Here is a 17,793-nt window from a genome sequence, read left to right as displayed (position 1 = left end):
TTCTAAAAATAGTAATCTGTACAGATCTCAGTCTGGTTACAATCTTGTCATTCTTTGTACAGTAGCATGCTTTGAAAAGCTACGGCCTGTTATTACTACTGAGAAATGCATTGCCAAGTCTGCACAACTATGGCATTGTTTTGTAGTTAATCACTCCTTTCTTATTTCCCCACTTTCTTTCATAGGTTTAGGCTTTGCACAAGTACCACAGCTCAAAAAAAGGCGACTAACATTTGAAAAAGCCCCTGGAAGAAGTGATGGGCAAACTCGTCTTAAATTCTTTTGAATTAAATGTAGTCTTACTATAGACACTTTTTAAATGTGTGAATTGTTTCAAGGGAGCCATTTTAAATTACATAATTATTTCTGACCCAATTATCTGGTCATTTTCATATATTGAGAAGTTATTGGGTTTAACTTTTTGCATGTTTATTAAAAGGATTTTTGTTTTTTTTTAACATTTTACCAAACAAGTTAGTTACTTAATCTGCAGAATTACTAGGAAAAATGTCTATTCTTAGATGTAAATTAAGATAAATAAAAACATTTCCACTTTCACATACTGCCTTTTTATCATTTGTTTCCATATCTCATGAATTAATTTTAAAGAACCATATTGTCCTTTACACACACAAAAAGGCAAATAAGGGCCTGGAAGCTATACATTTAAACTCTTGAAGTTTCCTTGATCATTTCAGTGCGGGGATCTGGGTTTGCTTGTGAGGGTAGAGTGCTGGGCTTCTGAACTTGCAGGAAAAAAGATCCAGAGGCAATTCTGGCAATTCTGGGCCAATAAGCCTACCTTCAGTACCAGGCAAATTGGTTGAAACTATAGAAAAGAACAGAATTGTCAGACTGATAAACATGCTATATTGGGGAAGAGTCAACTTTTGTAAAATGCCTCAGCCCCTTCTCCCCACTTTCCCTGGCTCTTTAAGACAACATGTGGAGAGTGATGCAGTGCAAGAGAGTGCTGACAGGTCATCTATCTCACAGAATTGAGCAGGGAGAATGCTGATGAAGCCAACCATGCCCTGGTCCTGCCTCCTTCCAGCCTAGTCACACCCCTGCTTGACCCCTCCAGTGAGCTTGTCTAGGCATTTTTGCATCAGTGTAAAGCAGGGCTTGAAACCAAGGTAATTAACACCAGTATCCTCCCCCACCCCCTTAACACCAGTGCAGAACATCCATACCTGAGAACTAACCCCAGTGTAGCTACAATGCAGTGCAAAAAATTCCTCATGTTGACAAGCCTGGAGTCCCAGCCCCACATTTTCCATGGAATTATAAGGGAGAAGCTCTTCTCATGGCTGTTTTACTCTAAGCAGAGATACTTCCCAATTAGTGCCTCTGTTCCAGAATCACTGGAATGGCGCATCAGGCCATACATTTGTGTTTTAAAAGTAAGCAAGCTGCAACCATGTTTGGAATGATCTACACCGCTCCAAAGAAATTTCCCACAAGGCCCCTGAGGCCTCTCAGCACTTCAAAGGCAGCCAGTCCAAGGCCTATACAACTTTTTGAGAGGAGGCTGCTGCTGGCAGTGCTTACCCCAGATATCGGATGGCAACAAAAATTGCTGCAGCAGCCTGCTGCTGTAACCTTTAGGTTGAAATATTCCCACTTAATATTAAGTTGTTAAAGATGAGGGTGCAATAAAACCCAACTTAGTTTTCAGGGTCGAGCCTCTAGGTTGGTCACAGGAAACTTATTTAGTAGAGGATGACTTGGTGACACTATAAATGACAACCAAACTTTATTAAAAATTATGATTAGTTAAGCAAACAGGCATACAATTACTACTTACACAATACTGCAATTACACTGACACTATGTGATGAAATGATGTATCAATGGGTGACCAGTCCACTGACAACCGAGTAAAGTACAGGCTGGGATCTAACTATACCCTGTGGATGTTAACTGAAGTTTTCTCCAGTTTAAACAAACCTATTCTTTTTATACCCCATCATAATACTAATTAATATTAAACTGTCCTTTACCACAATTACGTTTCCACCATTTCTTATTGGCTTTTTACATTACACATTATTTAGATTAACATCTGCACCAAAGTCTTTCCCATTCTATCAATATAGACAGCATTTTAATACAACATTTACAGTTCTCAAAAACACTTTTAAAGCCTTGCTCAAAATAGTTATAACCAAAACATCACAATACCATAACCTTGGCTCATGTCCTTGCTAACTCTTACTTTCCCATAACACTCTGTCTCCAATTTATCTTTGACTTTTCTCACACTAGCGACTTCAATTTCCCAGACTCCTCTACACTTGGGCCCAAAACATAACTTCTACTTAAGTTAGCCTATTTCTTAAGCCAAACAACACTATAGGCTACACTGCTCCGCCCACTCCACCAGTTTCCTCTAGTCCTTCAGTGTCCTCCTGATCCAGCAAAGCAACTTAAACATGTCTGTAACTCTAAGCACGTGCCTAAATCCTTTCCTGGAGCAGGGTCCTTGTGAGTAGTAAGGATGCTCAGAAGTGGCAACAACCACCTGCGCTTCCTTGGAGGTGGGGGAGGACAGGAGGAAAGAGACAGACTCTAGAGCTCATTGAATAGGGAACTCAGTTCTGAGTTTTTTAATGGCCCAAGCAATGGGACTTTCACCTTTTCTTCCTGCCCTGCCTACACCGTATTCAGCCTAACTGCTCCCTTTCTCAATTTCATATCACTGCTCCTAGCAATGCCCACTTACACTATCCTATATGATGTATCTCCTTAGTGTTTGCACCCTTTAGGTATTTGTAGGCTGTCATGATCACTCTGACCTCCTGCATCTTTCTTTTCCCAGCTTCCTCCAATTTGTCTCTAATAAGCACCCCAGCATGAACACGGTATTCCAGGTGCCGGTGGCCTAGAGCCATAGAAAGAGGCACTATTATTACTGCCTCTACACATTTGCACTGGCCATTCTTCTGCCATATCACATTACAAATTCATGTATTTGTATTAGTCGTGCCTGTTAACCAACTGAGAACAGGGCCTCATTGTGCTAGGCACTGCACAGGGTCAAGTTCCTGTCCCAAGGAGCTTATCATCTAAGCAGATAAGTCAGCCAAAGGATAAGGTAAAGGGATATACAAGCAGATGGCCTGATCCAAAGTCCATTGCAGTCAAATGGGGCTTTCCAGGCCCAGACTGATTGTTTGCAAACATATTAGTGCCATGATTATTCTTAGAGAGGGAACATGTGCCTGTTTAATATTAGTACCACAAACTATTTCTTGCATTACTTGTGTTCCAAGGTTCTCCACCATAAATTCTCTTCCCCAGCCTAACATATTAACTTACAAGTTTCTCCACTTTTGTACTCTTCTATTTTTTTCTGTCCAGGTTTCTAATATCTTTAGATCACATGCTATTGTTTCCTCTAGTATTTCCAGAAAGTCCCATTTTCATATTCCCAACAACTTTCCCTAATCCAGTATATCTTATTTTGTTTTTAGTCCCTGAGTCATTTCGCAGCAAGGTTGAAATGTTCTACCTATCAACATGGGGCAGCACAATCCTCCAAAAGTCTACGTTCGGAAGTCTGGGATAGGCTCACACTGGAGGCTTGAAACTCAAGAGTCAGAATCCTGCAAGACATCCAGGGCAGAATTATAAGGTAAGTAATTTTCCCTTTTTCCTACTGTTGCATGTCCCACTATGCCAGGTCTTCCACTTGTCAGTCTTCTACACTTAGGGTGACCAGATGTCCCGATTTTATAGGGACAGTCCCGATTTTTGGAGCTTTTTCTTACATAGGCACCTATTATCCCCCACCCTCATCCCAATTTTTCACACCAGACGCTGTCTGGTCACCCTATCTACACTAAAGACACTCTGGAACAAGGACTGCCTTTATTTTTGTGGACTCTTTAGCGCTCAGCCTAATGTCACTGCTAAACAAATAGTAAAGAAATTATAACATCAAATGTACCCTCAAGTGCTATACAAGTAAGAAGGAAGACAGAGGTCCCTGTCCCAAGGAATTACAATCTAAATGGATTATGAAATTATGAAAGGAAGATAGACAAAAAAGCAAGTGATTAAGCTGTGAAATTTAACAGACATTTTATTACTTTTCTTGTCAAGGCTACCCCCAGTTTTCATTTTAGAAAGAATCAGCAAAATGTAAACCAACTGCCAGCAATAAAAGCTTTTTCCTTAAAAAAGTTATCCTTAGTCCTTGACAGCCACTGAGATCCTTCAGCACCCACCAGTATCACTCTCCTAATATTTTGAGTGGCTCCTGGTGGATTCTCCGGCACTGGCAATTTTTAAATCAAGGTTGGTTGTTTCTCTAAAAAAATCTGTTCAAACAGGAATTATCTGGAGGGAAGTTCTCTGCCCTGCGTTCTACAGGAAGCCTGTAGAATACAGACCTTTCTGGCCTCAGAATACATTTGTGGGTGAGGAGAGAGGTTTCCCGCAGAGGCACTAGCTGCCATTGTTGGCTCCAGTAGAAGACGACGAAGAGACCTGGCCCCCATTCTTCATCTGAAAAGTTGACCTCTGTGAACACTTGGTGGTTAAAACAGCTATAATGCTGGAGAGACACATGGATCAAGCTGTGGGATGTAATTCTCTTCTGCAGGAACGGGTGTAGCAATATATGGTTTGCAGAGGAATGTGTTTCAGCTCCAGAACGTCAGTTTGTTTTGTGGCCTCTGGCTTTGATGATTTAATTTTTCAGACCCTAAAATATTTAAAGTTTAATGTAATAACTGGGCGTGAGGAACAGATGTCGCAGAATGCTTATTCTTGCAGTTAAAAATCATCTTGACCTTAAGCTTTCGCCGAGTGCATATTCTGTATCTGAGCAAAATAAATAGATCACCAGAGACAGCAGTTTTGTTTTCAAGAGGAAAATGGGATCCTGGCTCTAAAGTGAGAATTCCTAGAAGTAAACATGCTGAACGATTTCCCCTTGCAGAAGTCCTGCCACAACAGTGACAATGCTACCAGCAGCTTTTAACTTACAGTAGGATCCGAAATTGTTGTTATGCAAGTTGCCTGGGAAGGAGGGTTTAGAAAAGAGCTTTCATATGCAACATTCAAAATCATTATCTTCTGTAGAACTGCAAACAAACCACCTCCCCCCTTACTTTACCCAGAATAGGAGGTGGATTTAAATAGACATTGCAGTCCATTTGCTATTTCTAGCCCATTTTTGTGGTCACTTGACCAAACCACTCTCTTTCTATTTGCATCATGGATTTGGTAGGGTTTTTGAAAACTCTCCCCCAAACTGCTAAGCTCAGGAATCTGTTGCTTCAGTGTAAGACTACAGCTCTGCAAAAACTGTCGTAGATAACCACAGGGAGGGAAAAAATACAGCTTCTACTCCCTAGCCTGTATTTGTCCTTTCACACAAAACTTTAATGTGAACATAAATTAAATATTAATGGAGATATCCTATCTCCTAGAACTGGACGGGACCTTGAAAGGTCATCAAGTCCAGCCCCCTGCCTTCACTAGCAGGACCAAGTACTGATTTTGCCCCAGATCCCTATGTGGCCCCCTTAAGGATTGAACTCACAACCCTGGGTTTAGCAGGCCAATGCTCAAATCACTGAGCTATCCCTCCCCCCATACAAGAAAAGTTAGACAGTACAGAACATTGACAGAGAACCTACAGTGGGTAACTTTAAAAACAGATACAGGCATACACTGCCTTCAGCAGGCTAGGTGCGAAGGGAGTGTAACTTGCTGTTTGTATTCCTTCTATGCTGGTCCAGAAAAAAGGGAATTACAAAGCTAGCTGCTGCAACATCTTAAATAAAAAGGAAAAACCCCAACACCCCGTGTTAAACTATTTGTCTTCGGCTCTCTCTCTCTCCCACACACAAAGGCCCACACGGAGGCAATATTACTCACAAAAGAAGACTTTCCCCCATTCATTTAATATTAAGAAATATTAAATGCTTTTAGCTTCTAAAAGAAATGCATTTAAAAAAAAAAATCCCAGAATGTTAAAACAGAATTCACTAGTGATTTTTTTGGGCAACCCATGTTGTCCAACTCCATCCTTGATGACTCTGTCCCTATTTTTCTCCCACTCGTGCAGAAAACACTTACCTCCAGGCACCACACTGCATCTTTTTGTCTGAGCCCATCACCTTGCAGCCAACCCCACCAACCCTCAACCAAGTCGAATGGTCACAGTTAAATGATAAACCCAAGTTATTGGTAATTTGCTTACTTCCCAGGTGAAATACACCTGAGGACTGGCAAATTTCCTATCTTTCTACAGGCTATTGAGTTGTATCATACAAAGGGGAGGCACTGATAAGGAAGGATGGCCCTGCTCCGTCACAAGCTCCCTACATTTGGGCAAGTCACTTTTTCCCTCTGGGCCTCAGATATCCGTCTGCACAATGGGGATCACAGAATTTCCCTGCATTGCAGCAGCATTGTGAGGTACAGACCCTAATAACTGTGAGATGTTCAGGTGACCTAAGATAGATAAGAACAGAAAGGAGCATGGTGGCTGGGAGTGGAAAGAAGTATGCCGAGGAAGGGCATAAATTCTTTCCTGTGGAAGGAGGCAGAGTTCACATTGGCAGGGCACATACATAGGCACTAAACTAGTACGCTCCTCCGCCGTACCTCACCAGAATGAAGGTATTTGTGAAAGATTCAGGGTGAGATTTTCCAAGCTGCCTATGAGATTTGGATGCCCAGTTCCCAGTGACATTAATTGGAAATGGGTGTTCAAATCCCTTAGTCCCCTTTGAAAATCTCACTCTAAGGGTGTATGCTCCGTGCACATTTCTTCCTATAAGTTGGGTTATGATGCCTTCCCTTATTCACACAAAGAAGTTAAACATCTATAACTACTGCTTTTCTATTAACAGGAGACAAACTTTTCTGGATTCCTGCAGTAACCTATGCAGCCCTAAATGCCATGTAATTCATGAGCCCTCCTTCTCATGTCTAAATCAGAAAATCCTCCTATGAACAAACAGGTCTCCTCCTCCTTATAATAAAACAAAGGTCAAAGGCAGTAGGGAAAGGAATTTTATTTCCAAGCTTCTAAAAGATTAATACAAACACTGGAGAGTAAACAAAATGAAAAACTGTTAAAAAAAATAAGCAGTGTCTTGTAAAAGTGCTCTGTAAAAAACCAAAGGCACACAACCAACAACATTATACACTCATAGAGGCTTAATGAGTTGTGTATTTCAAGCCTTAATAATTCTGAGTGTGAACTCATTTTGCATTCATGTTTTTCTAGTGTTCTGTGAATATTGTTAATCACATTTTAAACATGTTAAGAAAATTCCAACAAAGCAATATCTTGAGAAGCACAAATAAGAGAGAGTAAACAAGTTGGACATTCTGTAGTGAATGTGTCATAAGAATCAAGTCTGTGCTACATACTGTCAGGCAATTTCTATAAAAGACATCACATACTGATTTAAAGGCAGCTGCAAAGCAGTCTGAGTTAGCTCCCAAGTCTTAAAAATTTAAAAACAAAACAAAACAAAAAACCTTTCCATTTGGCAACACTGTTCTCTTATTAAAACTGAGTTCTTGTGTATTTTAACATGCACTTAGTGGGTGTCTGTTTAGAAAATGTAAATACCAACTGTGGGTGAGAGGAAGAAGTAATTTAAGTGTGTAGAAAAATCCTTAATCCAGGCATCACAATTATTAAGGGGGAAAAAAGTTATTTGGTAAAATTAAAATATTTTTCCTTTCTAATATGTAAACAACCTCATCATTAAATAACCTTGTGTAGTAACTATGGAAACAATGTTAACTCAGTTATTAAGAGTGCTTTCTCATATAAAATACTTTACACATATTAGCAAAAGATCTAATCAACTACTGATACACCAGAACAGATTGATAAATATCTAGGAGATTGTTTTGGCCACAGGAAAAGTAGGGCACAGAGATAGTGTTTTCTTGAGAAGGAAAGGCAGCTGTTATTCATTTCATGCTTGAAGAGAACTCTCCACCGACGTTCCCTACAAAAGGAAAAAGAGTTTTATTAAAGGCTGTCTTCGCCTTTCTTCTTTAATAAATTCTTCTCACAAGCTGTAACACAGAAGCCTCTTCACTGTGGGTTAGGTTAAACGTGCCATTGATGGGTGCTAGCTTCCTGGAATACTGTAAAATTTGTCCCCACCATTTATCCTCATAAAGCAGTAGCAAAAGTGCTATGAAATATCGGTCTATTAGCAAAAGAAGAAAAACATAAAACCCAATACCCATTTATGTACTTCTGGAATGCTTGCAATAAATCATTTACTCAGCTCTTATTCCTCAAACAGGAGAAAAATGCTGCATCTTGACAGGCCAGTGTAACCATATGATACTTTATTTCTTAACTCAGATGGAGTCAAGTCCTAGCAACACACATACACAACTAGAATGGCAGCTTCATAAAAGGAACAGAATATGGAAGAGTCACTGTCATCCTAAATATCACATTTGCCGGGACACCTAAGATTATTGTAACAGAGAAAAGAGAAAAAATATTTTTTCTGTTCGTGCATTTGACAGCATTTTGAGCCATCAGTTGCACTTTTTCCCCAGTCAATTTCCCCTTTTTCACCCAGCTCCACAGAGGTGGGTTGGCTGAATGGTGAAGGTCGCAGGTTTGAGTCTTGCTCAGTCTCACACTGAAAGGCCACCTCCAGTTCACCCACCTGCAGAACGGTGCCTGATCCATAGGGTTAGAGTAGCCAAAGATGGTCAGACAGGATCTGACCACACCACTCCCTTGTATACCACTGGCTATGAAACGGACGTGCCTTAACCATGTCAGCCCGATGAGCCATTGGCTGCAGGAGCTTTTACTTTGACACAGCTCCAGAAGAGAAAACGAACATTTAAAAAAAAAAAAAAATAGGAAAATGTGATTTTTAAAACCACCAAATTTGGCAGAGGGACAAAAGTACCAATTAAACAGAATAGATTTCAAGTTGACAGTGTCCTCTAACAAAGCGCAAGTAAATGGGGCTCTCATCATTCCTCCTGTCGTGGTAATTTATTTACCCTCCCTACCAGGAGTTATTACCTTATTTGTCTCTTTTAAAGAATTATGAGGATTGGCTGCTCCTACATTAAACATGCTGCCTGTGCTATGTAAGATTTTTAGGCAAGACCTAGGGGCTTGATCCTGCAAAGAACTACTCACACCCTTGAAGTACCAGGGCTGTCCATATGACTATGGATGGGAATAAACACATAGGTGAGAATGCCTTTGCAGGACCGGACCCTAATGATTTGTCTCTCATGGAGCTGCGCCAGCTGTAACAATGGTGGGAAAAAGCCTAGTGTAGACCCAGCCTAAGTGAACTGCAATACAACATGCAAGTTGAAAAGTGTTGTAACAAGTGGAGAGTTATTTAAATCAGTTCAAATGCTGCAGCCTCATTTGTTTCTTTCAAGCTGCCTGCAGTCTCTTTTGGGACTGCGTTAGTTAACAAAGACACTAATCAAGAATGCAGTTCCATTTGATGCACTTCCAGGTCAATCATCAAGAGCTGAAGAGAGTTAAAGGGTGTGAAGTAACAGGAAAAACGGTATGTTTGAAATGCGTTGTAAGAGAGACTGCAAATGGCATTGAACATGTTAAATGCCGTGCTTAAGTTAATTAGAAACTGGATGATCTATTATTGGGTCAACAGAATCAACCATGTATGCTTAAGTTTACTGCACAGTCAATCCTTCCTCTAAATTTCCTTCCTTTCCCCAGATAACTGACCTTCTAAAATGGTACCTCAACATGAATGCCATATCTGCTGGAAGAAAGCACCCCCTGAAATCACTTCCTAGACAATATTCATTCCTAAACCACTGTGAATGTAATGTGAAGGCCATCTAGAGATGCAAGCGTAGGGAGATGACTCAACTTTGGGGGAAGGGGAACTGGGTCCCTTACTGGCCATTTGGGTAGTACGCCATGCTCCTCTGGAGGGACAGTTTCCTACTCTCAAGTGGAGGTAGCTGCCTTTTCCCTGGTCACCGCCAATGGAGGAATGGGAATTGAGAGCACGGCTGAGTAGAAACAATCTACAGTTACAGCGGGAGAAGATAAAAGCTAACTTGGAAGTGTGCCATCAACGCCTGTTGCCTTTGATCTCTAACCCCTTCCTAGACTCCAAAATGAAGAAGGGTCTTATCTGAAGTGCAGAGTATCAAACTGATTACGCACCCAACATCCTGCTGTTGCTGAAGACTCATTTTAAAAATAGCTACAGACACCGTATCCGCCAACAAGCGAAAGGAGAGAGGAGGGACGTCCGGAGGGAGAAACATGTTTTAACTCTAGTGCCCAGAGGGACTAGGAATCCATTTGGAGGGCCAGAGTAGAGAAAAAGTAAGCACTTTGCTACAGAAGAGGTATTGTTGGTATGTATGTAAGAGGCAGGAAGAGAACCCAATGGAAACTTGTCATTTCTAGGGCTTGGGGTTTACAGCAGATAGCATGTACGACTTCTGTCGCTACCCTACCTGACTTCAGAGCAAAGCACAGGACCTAGGCTCCCGGAAAGGATTGCTCCCAGCAGGAACTCCTATTAGCAGGGCATCTTTGCAGGCGTTCTGCATACAATACTGCTGAAGTTCTGCAGCTGCCTGAGAGACCTGTGCAAGGAAAAAGAAACACTCATATACACAGGGGAAATCAGTTCATTCCCTGGCACCTAGTAAATCGTTGCTCTTTTTAGTAACCATTATCACAGAGTAGGAAAGCAGCCAAGCCAGCTCCCAAAGCGAAAAGTGCTGATTAAAATAACGCAGATTCCAACGCACAAAGCTCTGACAAGACAGACGTCGCGTCAATGAGTATTTTCAATTCTCAGCCACGGCAGCGTGTGGAATGTAGGTGTGGGTGCCACGGGATTCAGTTCCATGGTGCCACAGAGCAATTCAATTTTCTTGTGTACTTTATTACAAAATAGCCACATAGCAATGTACACAGCGCTTCCCACCATGGAAAACATCATTCCCATCCCAAAGAGCTTACGCGCTAAATAACAGAAGACAAATCAGGCGAGACATAGGATAGCAGCAGGGCAGAGTGAAGAGTTTAAATTCGAACCTCTCTTAAAAAATTTAATTTAGGTCAAAATTATCAAGATTGGGTGCCTAAAGTTAATCTCCTAAATCTAGATATAGGCACCTGAAGAGGAGTGGCCGGATAGGTCTGAAGCAAGCTCAGGAGACAGAAGGTATTGAGAAGCCTGAGGCATCCATGCTCCTCTCTTAGACAGCAAGCTGGTTAGCATATGCAACTTTTGGAGCTGGACAGAGAGAGATTCAGGAATCAGACGGTGAGGATGCAGACAGCAGTGTGGATCCAGGAAACGTTTAAGGATGGGGTGTCTGTCTGCCAACGTGGTAGGATTTTAGTCAGCCAAAGGGCACTATTGGAGAACACTAACTGGAATCCCCAATCACCAAGTGTGACGTCCTCACCTGAAGCTACACACCAGGCCTTTTTCTGAACTCAGGAAATATAACTCTCCCTCCCTGTGCAGCGCCCCAGCGCTCCCAGAAGAGGGGAGTGTAGGGGTTTACTTGCTGGATTGGGACAGTGACCCCAACGTCCCCGTTGCCATGAATGGACCATCCACAGGGCCGTCCTTAGGATTTATGGGGCCCTATTCAGTATTATTAAACTGGTGCCCCATGCCCGACGTCAGCCCGGGCTCGCATGTGTATTTTAGATAAGGGTGGTTTTTTTGAAGGATTTATTTAAAAAACTATATGTCTGAAGATCCAAACATTTAAGGCTAAAGATGAATACTCAGATTGTGCATCTAAAAATCTATGCAAGGATTTTTTAGAGATGTGAATTTATAATCTTCAGCAACATACTGGGGGGACAGATAGCTCAGTGGTTTGAGCATTGGCCTGCTAAACCCAGAGTTTGTGAGTTCAATCCTTGAGAGAGCCACTTAGGGATCTGGGGCAAAATCAGTACTTGGTCCTGCTAGTGAAGGCAGGGGGCTGGACTTGATGACCTTTCAGGGTCCCTTCCAGTTCTAGGAGATAGGTATATATCTCCATATTTATACACTAATGAAGTATTTTTAAAGCAAATTTTATGACAGTAATGCACAACTGTTTTGGTCAAGAAATTCAGAAACTGACAGGAATACCTGGGAGTTGGCAAATGCCTGTTAAATGGCTTCATGATTGGCTCTTTAACAGTTTCAGTGTTGAGCTAATAGGTCTGGCAGGCTGGAGGCTTTTTCACTTTTAAGTACTAGATCCCCTCCAGAGGAAGACTCACCAGGCTTCAGCAGCCAACTGTGGTAGGTGCCTGCAGGAAGGGTCAGAACAGGCAGGAGGGTGAACACTAAGCCCCACAGGTGCCCTACACAGCCACCTATGCTGCATATGCCTACGGACGGCCCTGACCATCCATCCCTAGGGAGCTTGCTGCCATTCTCAGACTGTCAGATCCAGCCGCATTCCCAAGCACATGGTGTGGCTTTTCTCTGCCCTCTTACTCAGTTCCCTTTCTGGGGTCTGTTCTATTCACTGCCAGCCACCACCCCCCTACAATATTAATGTTTCTGAGTATCTCATCCCACCACGCTGTGTTCAGAGCCTCAGAGATGCTTGAGGCAGCCTCACCCAAGAGACAATGGTAGAAGGGACTCTGCATCTCAGCAGAAGTAGACTGAGTGATTGCCATTCTCCCTGACCGTGGAGCCTCCCCTTCTGGAATCATAGAATATCAGGGTTGGAAGGGACCTCAGGAGGTCATCTAGTCCAACGCCCTGCTCAAAGCAGGACCAATCCCCAGACAGATTTTTGCCCCAGATCCCTAAGTGGCCCCCTCAAGGACTGAACTCACAACCCTAGGTTTAGCAGGCCAATGCTCAAACCACTGAGCTATCCCTCCCCCATAAAAACTTGGTTAGATGCCACGAAGTAAGTGGCAATGCCTTAACCATATGCGTGTTGTAAAGGTCACTAGGACCTCTTCCATCCTTATCAAGGGGAGTGCTAACCTTCTCTCCTTTCATACAACTGAAGGGTTTCTTATTCTTTCTCGGTCCCTTTCTGGGACTGGCCTCATCATTTCCAAGCCACGCCATTCTCTGGACCGCAGCACCGGTCGCTACTGAGGAGCCTGAAAACTGGACCCTTTCCTGTTGTGTGACCATGCACCTGAAGAGCTAATTGGTGTATTTAAGTGCCCTATGCCAATACCAAAGTGCAGAAGATAAGGGCAGGGCTACATACACAGTGCTCTGCTATGGAATAATTAGCAGAGTGCATCCTGGATATGCCATGTTGTACGTTGCTCAGCACCACTCTGCAGCCCTCTTCTGCCTAGCTTTGCTGACACGGGCAAACTTTGCAGCCAGCCGATGAGCAAGGAGCCATATGTATCCTACTGCTGTTGATAACTATGTCTGAAGGAGGTGCACACCTTGCGTGCGGCAGCTGTGCAGTAGCAGTCTATGTGACACAGGTTAGTACCGTTCAGTAGCAGGGCCATCTGTCATCATTGCTTGTGCGCTCTCCAGGCAAGCCAAATGTACGTTTTCCCCTCTCACTCCCTAATCGATCATATTTCAGCATATGGCAGTAACTGCGCTCAGCCCAGCAGCCCCCCTTGTGCATGTCCCTGTGTGTAGGTATCACTTTCAGACCAGGCTCCTCCTCTGGGAAAGTCTTGCTCCCTGGGCACTCATCTGGAGAGAAGGGCAAAAACCCTACCAGAGCGTGCAATCGTGGGGGTGGATTTCCCTCAGATAATTCATCACATACTCTGAATAGCCAAAAGAGAGCTCTCTTTTCCCCCCGCACAGCATCCACCTCAGCATCTTTTAAAATCCACCTGCATGTTGTTTCATCATTATATTCTATTCCTTGGTGTTTCCTCTTTTTATGCCTATTTTACTGTTCTGTGATCAAATTATCTTGCCAAGAGACATTTTTTTATTGACTTTTTTTTTTTTTAAAGTCCAACAAATAAAACCAGAGAGCCCAATAAACAAACCAAACAACTTCCAACAAAGAACAAGAGTGGAAATTTCTGCCTGACAGGTGAATGTTATCGAGAGTTGAAAACAGAACATTGGAATGGAAATGATTAGGCACCCTCAACTGTAATAGACAATACCGCACTGCTACAATACAGAAGAACTGTGCACATTTGTACCATTGACCAGGCTATTCATTGCAGATTCCCAAATGTAATGAATGAACATGCAAGCAAACAAATGATAAACTATAATCCCTGTTACTGAATCAGTCTATGGGGACGTCTGCACTACCCGCCGGATGAGCGGGTAGCGATCGATTTATCGGGGATCGATTTATCGCATGTAGTATAGACGCGATAAATCAATCACCGATCGCTCTCCCGTCGACTGCTGAACTCCAGCAGTGCGAGAGGCGGAAGCAAAGTCGACGGGGGAGCCACGGCCGTCGATCCCACGCCGCGAGGACGCAAAGTCAGTCATTTTAATTCAATCTAAGATACGTCGACTTCAGCTACGCTACTCTCGTAGCTGAAGTTGCATATCTTAGATCGATCCCCCCCTCCCCCCAGTGTAGACCAGGCCTAAATGTATGTTGTCATTTTAACTAATATTGTTTAGTTTTAATTACTGATGAGCCTTCTTGATCCTATTAGTAAATGTATTGGAGAGAATGGTGAGTTGATGTTAAAATACCCTCTTACTTTCACCATGTAATTGTACAGGTCAGGGAGTTACGCGCTTGCCACTTTCACTGTGAAGCAGATGAGCACAAATTGAGAAAGAGCTGAGACTAGATTTTTCTAGTTATAAAATAGCTGGCTAAACGGCCACAGTTTAAAGTATTGAAGCTGTATTCAAATCTGATTTCAAGATAAGCCTGTGTTTTATGAACTGGGCAGAGTAAGGCTGTGTGCACACTTGGGGTGGTGAGAGAGGAGGAAAATACTGAATGCAAATTAATTTTACTTTCATTGTTTTACAGCATGAAACAGGGTTGGACTTTGCACATAGCTAGAAAGAGTTCCTTTAGCAAAGCAACTGTGGAACATGGAATTCTAAACATGGATCACCAGCTATAAAACGAGGCTTTTTGTTGGCAGGATTTTAGAAAAGAAATAATGATAAAAACAAACATACACACATCTAGGAATTGGCAGGCCTCATTACAGCCTCTCGATTCAAGTCTAATTGGAAGTGGGTGAGATCAGCAGGTTTGGGGTCTAGATTATCGTGTTTGTGGATCAGCAAAAAGAATTAATGAGGTTCTGCTATGTTATTCATTATCGCCTTTTTTCCTGGGAAATGCTCTCCTGCCACACTGATGAGTTGGATTGGCAGGCACCCCACATGCTGCATCCAAGGCTCAGAACCTGTCCCCCAAAGTACATCATTCAGTCACTCTCTCCCAGTCCTTTGTCAAAATACCTCAAACTGAAGACAGTTAACCCCCTCCCTGCCCCATCAGCCGGCACAGACTGCTGAAGCACCTCTCCTCCCCATAGCCTTCTCCATGTTTGCTCTTCCCGCCAGCCTGGGGCTGGGCCAAGTCCTTGCCTACTTCTGTCCTATTGAGCTGGTTCGGGAAGGGGCAGCTCATTTTATTTAACACCAAACCCTATAGAACAACAGAAAATAAGCCAATGTTAAAAAACGCAATCAACTGATGGCTTTTTCCCCTTGCAAACCACCACAGACCTGGGGGGCTACTCAGCCATTGGTTTGATGAGACTTCCATGCCAGCTGTTCGCTACATTCTCCTCCTAACATAAACAGAAGCCACCACAGCTGAAGGTATTTCCCTGGATCTCAGATCAGAAGGCCCCCACCCCAGATGAGCCCACTCACCTGGGTACCAAGTTGTGCCCAGAAGCAGCCAGCCCCCCGACAGCCTTGTAGAACCTACAATCGCTGTAAGAAGACCCTTTTTTGACCCAGCCAGGTAATGAAAGCCTGGTCACAAAACTCCAGCCCTGTCCCAACCTACTGATCCTTGCCGTGCAGCAAGGCTGGGGAGCACTGATCTCTCTCCCCCACGTGCCCAGGTCAGCTGAACAGAGCAGCTGCTGAGTTTGTGCTGCCCAAAGCAGACAAGCCTGTTACAGAAGGGAACCTAGAACCATCGGCCTAGACCAACAGCATCCCTGGGTTCCGATCCCCCACAGCTGCTTGCATCAGTGGCTCTCCCCAGCCCACCCCCATCTCTGCAGATTTAGTAGTCAAAGCCCTTTCCTCGCCTCTGGGTGCACGGGCTGCTGCGGTCTGAGATTGGCATAGGGTGACCAGATAGCAAGTGTGAAAAATCGGGACACTTTTTTTTCTGGGGGGAGGGAAGGTACAGTTTCTTATATAAGACAAAGCTCCTAATGTGGGGACATCTGGTCACCCTAGACTGGGTGGTCGGAGCTACCGTGTTTCCCCGAAAATAAGACAGTGTCTTATATTAATTTTTGCTCCCAAAGATGCGCTAGGTCTTATTTTCAGGGGAGGTCTTATTTTTCCTGGAGCTTCGGGGCCTTATATTCCGGGGTGGCCTTATTATCGGGGAGGTCTTATTTTCGGGGGATGCCTTATATTACAGCGAGAGGCAAAACTGGAAGTAGGTCTTATTTTCGGGGGATGTCTTACTTTCGGGGAAACAGGGTAGTAGAGTGGTGGCTGGACCCCCAGCCAAGTGCCTTTACCCTCGCGCTGCCCCCCTCCGAAAAGGGGACTCAACCTCCCCCCCCCCATTGACCCCCATCAGAGCCACACTGCTCGCCCACTTTACTTGCCACTGCCCTCCGATTTCGCAGCGGGCCACCAGAGCCCAGCCCCTTTGCGGGCCAGCAGCGCCCTGCCTGGGGCTCTCACCTTGATCCTCTCCACCCCCGCCTCCAGCTTCAGCTGCTCCACCAGCCGCTGCATGCTGCTCAGGCTAGCGTTGGAAGACATGCTGGCGGCGAGCTCGGCACCCAGGCGAGCCCAGAGCCCCGAGAGACGCAGGGCAGCAGGAACTGAGCTCAGAGGGGGAGGAGGCAGCCCCGCTCCGGCCCCGCCACGAGCTCCCAAGGAGCAGGCGCTGCCCAGAGCACCATCTAGAGGCCACCAAGCAGCCGCGACGTGGCACAGCGCCGAGGGTGCAAAGGGAGGGCCCGATCCTGCGGAGCCACGCGTGCCCCAGCTCATGCGTGGCAACCCGCGGCGCTGCGCCTGGCCCCGGGGCGGCACCGCTCGCCCTGCAGTTCGGGTTGTAACTGCCCCCCGGAAACGCAGCGGGAAGGTTTTTTGGGCCGTGCAACGTTATCAACCTGCGGGCCCTTGCGAGGGTCGGCAGCCGGCTCGCGAAGTTATTATACAGATTAATATTGCATTGGTTGGGCAGCCCACTTTCTGTGCTGGAGCCGAACCGCCTGTCTTCCAAAGGTCCGGACTCCCGGTCATAGTTAAATGAGGAAGGAAAACAAAAGGCTTCCTTCATTAACCAGTGCCCGGAAAATGGGAGGCTCCTCTTTGTTCTAGCTGCCTGCAAACGCAGGAGGACAATGGCCCGGCCTTAAATGGGTTTATCGGAAGAACAATGTAGCAGTGGCTCGTTAGCAGTGTTGTAAGATTCCTTTTGCATTCGTGTGCCGCAGTTGCACTTGGATGTTTTCATTAATATGAGTGTAAAAAAACATTCTCCTTATTTGCTGTGCACCCATGGTGTTCATGGAACTGTTTAAAATAAAATCAGGAAAACAGGGTCCCTGGCCTGAAGATCTTACAGCTTCAATCCTTAGGCCTTTAAAGTGATCCAGCCATACATGTGAATCTTTGCCATTGATTGAAAGCT

General features: G+C 44.3%; 2 protein-coding genes and 1 non-coding gene across 3 annotated transcripts in view; 1 reads left to right on the top strand and 2 right to left on the bottom strand.

Moving 5' to 3' along the window:
• LOC113405301 (protein shortage in chiasmata 1 ortholog-like) overlaps positions 1-329 on the top strand; it is a 69,815-nt gene extending 69,486 nt beyond the window's left edge. Inside the window, exon 28 of the mRNA XM_026646362.1 lies at positions 186-329. Within this exon, the coding sequence (XP_026502147.1) occupies positions 186-286 (101 nt within the window). The 3' untranslated portion in view covers positions 287-329. The remainder of the gene's footprint in view (positions 1-185) is intronic.
• A 6,778-nt stretch (positions 330-7,107) lies between these two features.
• LOC113405307 (guanine nucleotide-binding protein G(I)/G(S)/G(O) subunit gamma-10) lies at positions 7,108-17,020 on the bottom strand. The gene is made up of 3 exons (XM_026646377.2): positions 16,833-17,020; positions 10,486-10,617; positions 7,108-7,991 (listed from the first exon to the last, which is right to left on the bottom strand). The coding sequence occupies exons 1-2, from the start codon at positions 16,911-16,913 to the stop codon at positions 10,492-10,494; spliced, it is 207 nt and encodes a 68-aa protein (XP_026502162.1). The 5' UTR covers positions 16,914-17,020; the 3' UTR covers positions 7,108-7,991; positions 10,486-10,491.
• Positions 12,893-13,020, bottom strand: LOC112117256. The gene has a single exon (XR_002908954.1). It is a non-coding gene; the product is annotated as a U6atac minor spliceosomal RNA (small nuclear RNA).
• Positions 17,021-17,793: the final 773 nt, after the last annotated feature.

The sequence above is a fragment of the Terrapene carolina genome, unplaced genomic scaffold, assembly GCF_002925995.2.
Source record: "Terrapene carolina triunguis isolate 2854851 unplaced genomic scaffold, T_m_triunguis-2.0 Scaffold35022, whole genome shotgun sequence".
NCBI lineage: Eukaryota > Metazoa > Chordata > Testudines > Emydidae > Terrapene > Terrapene triunguis.
This window is presented reverse-complemented; position numbering and strand designations above follow the sequence as displayed.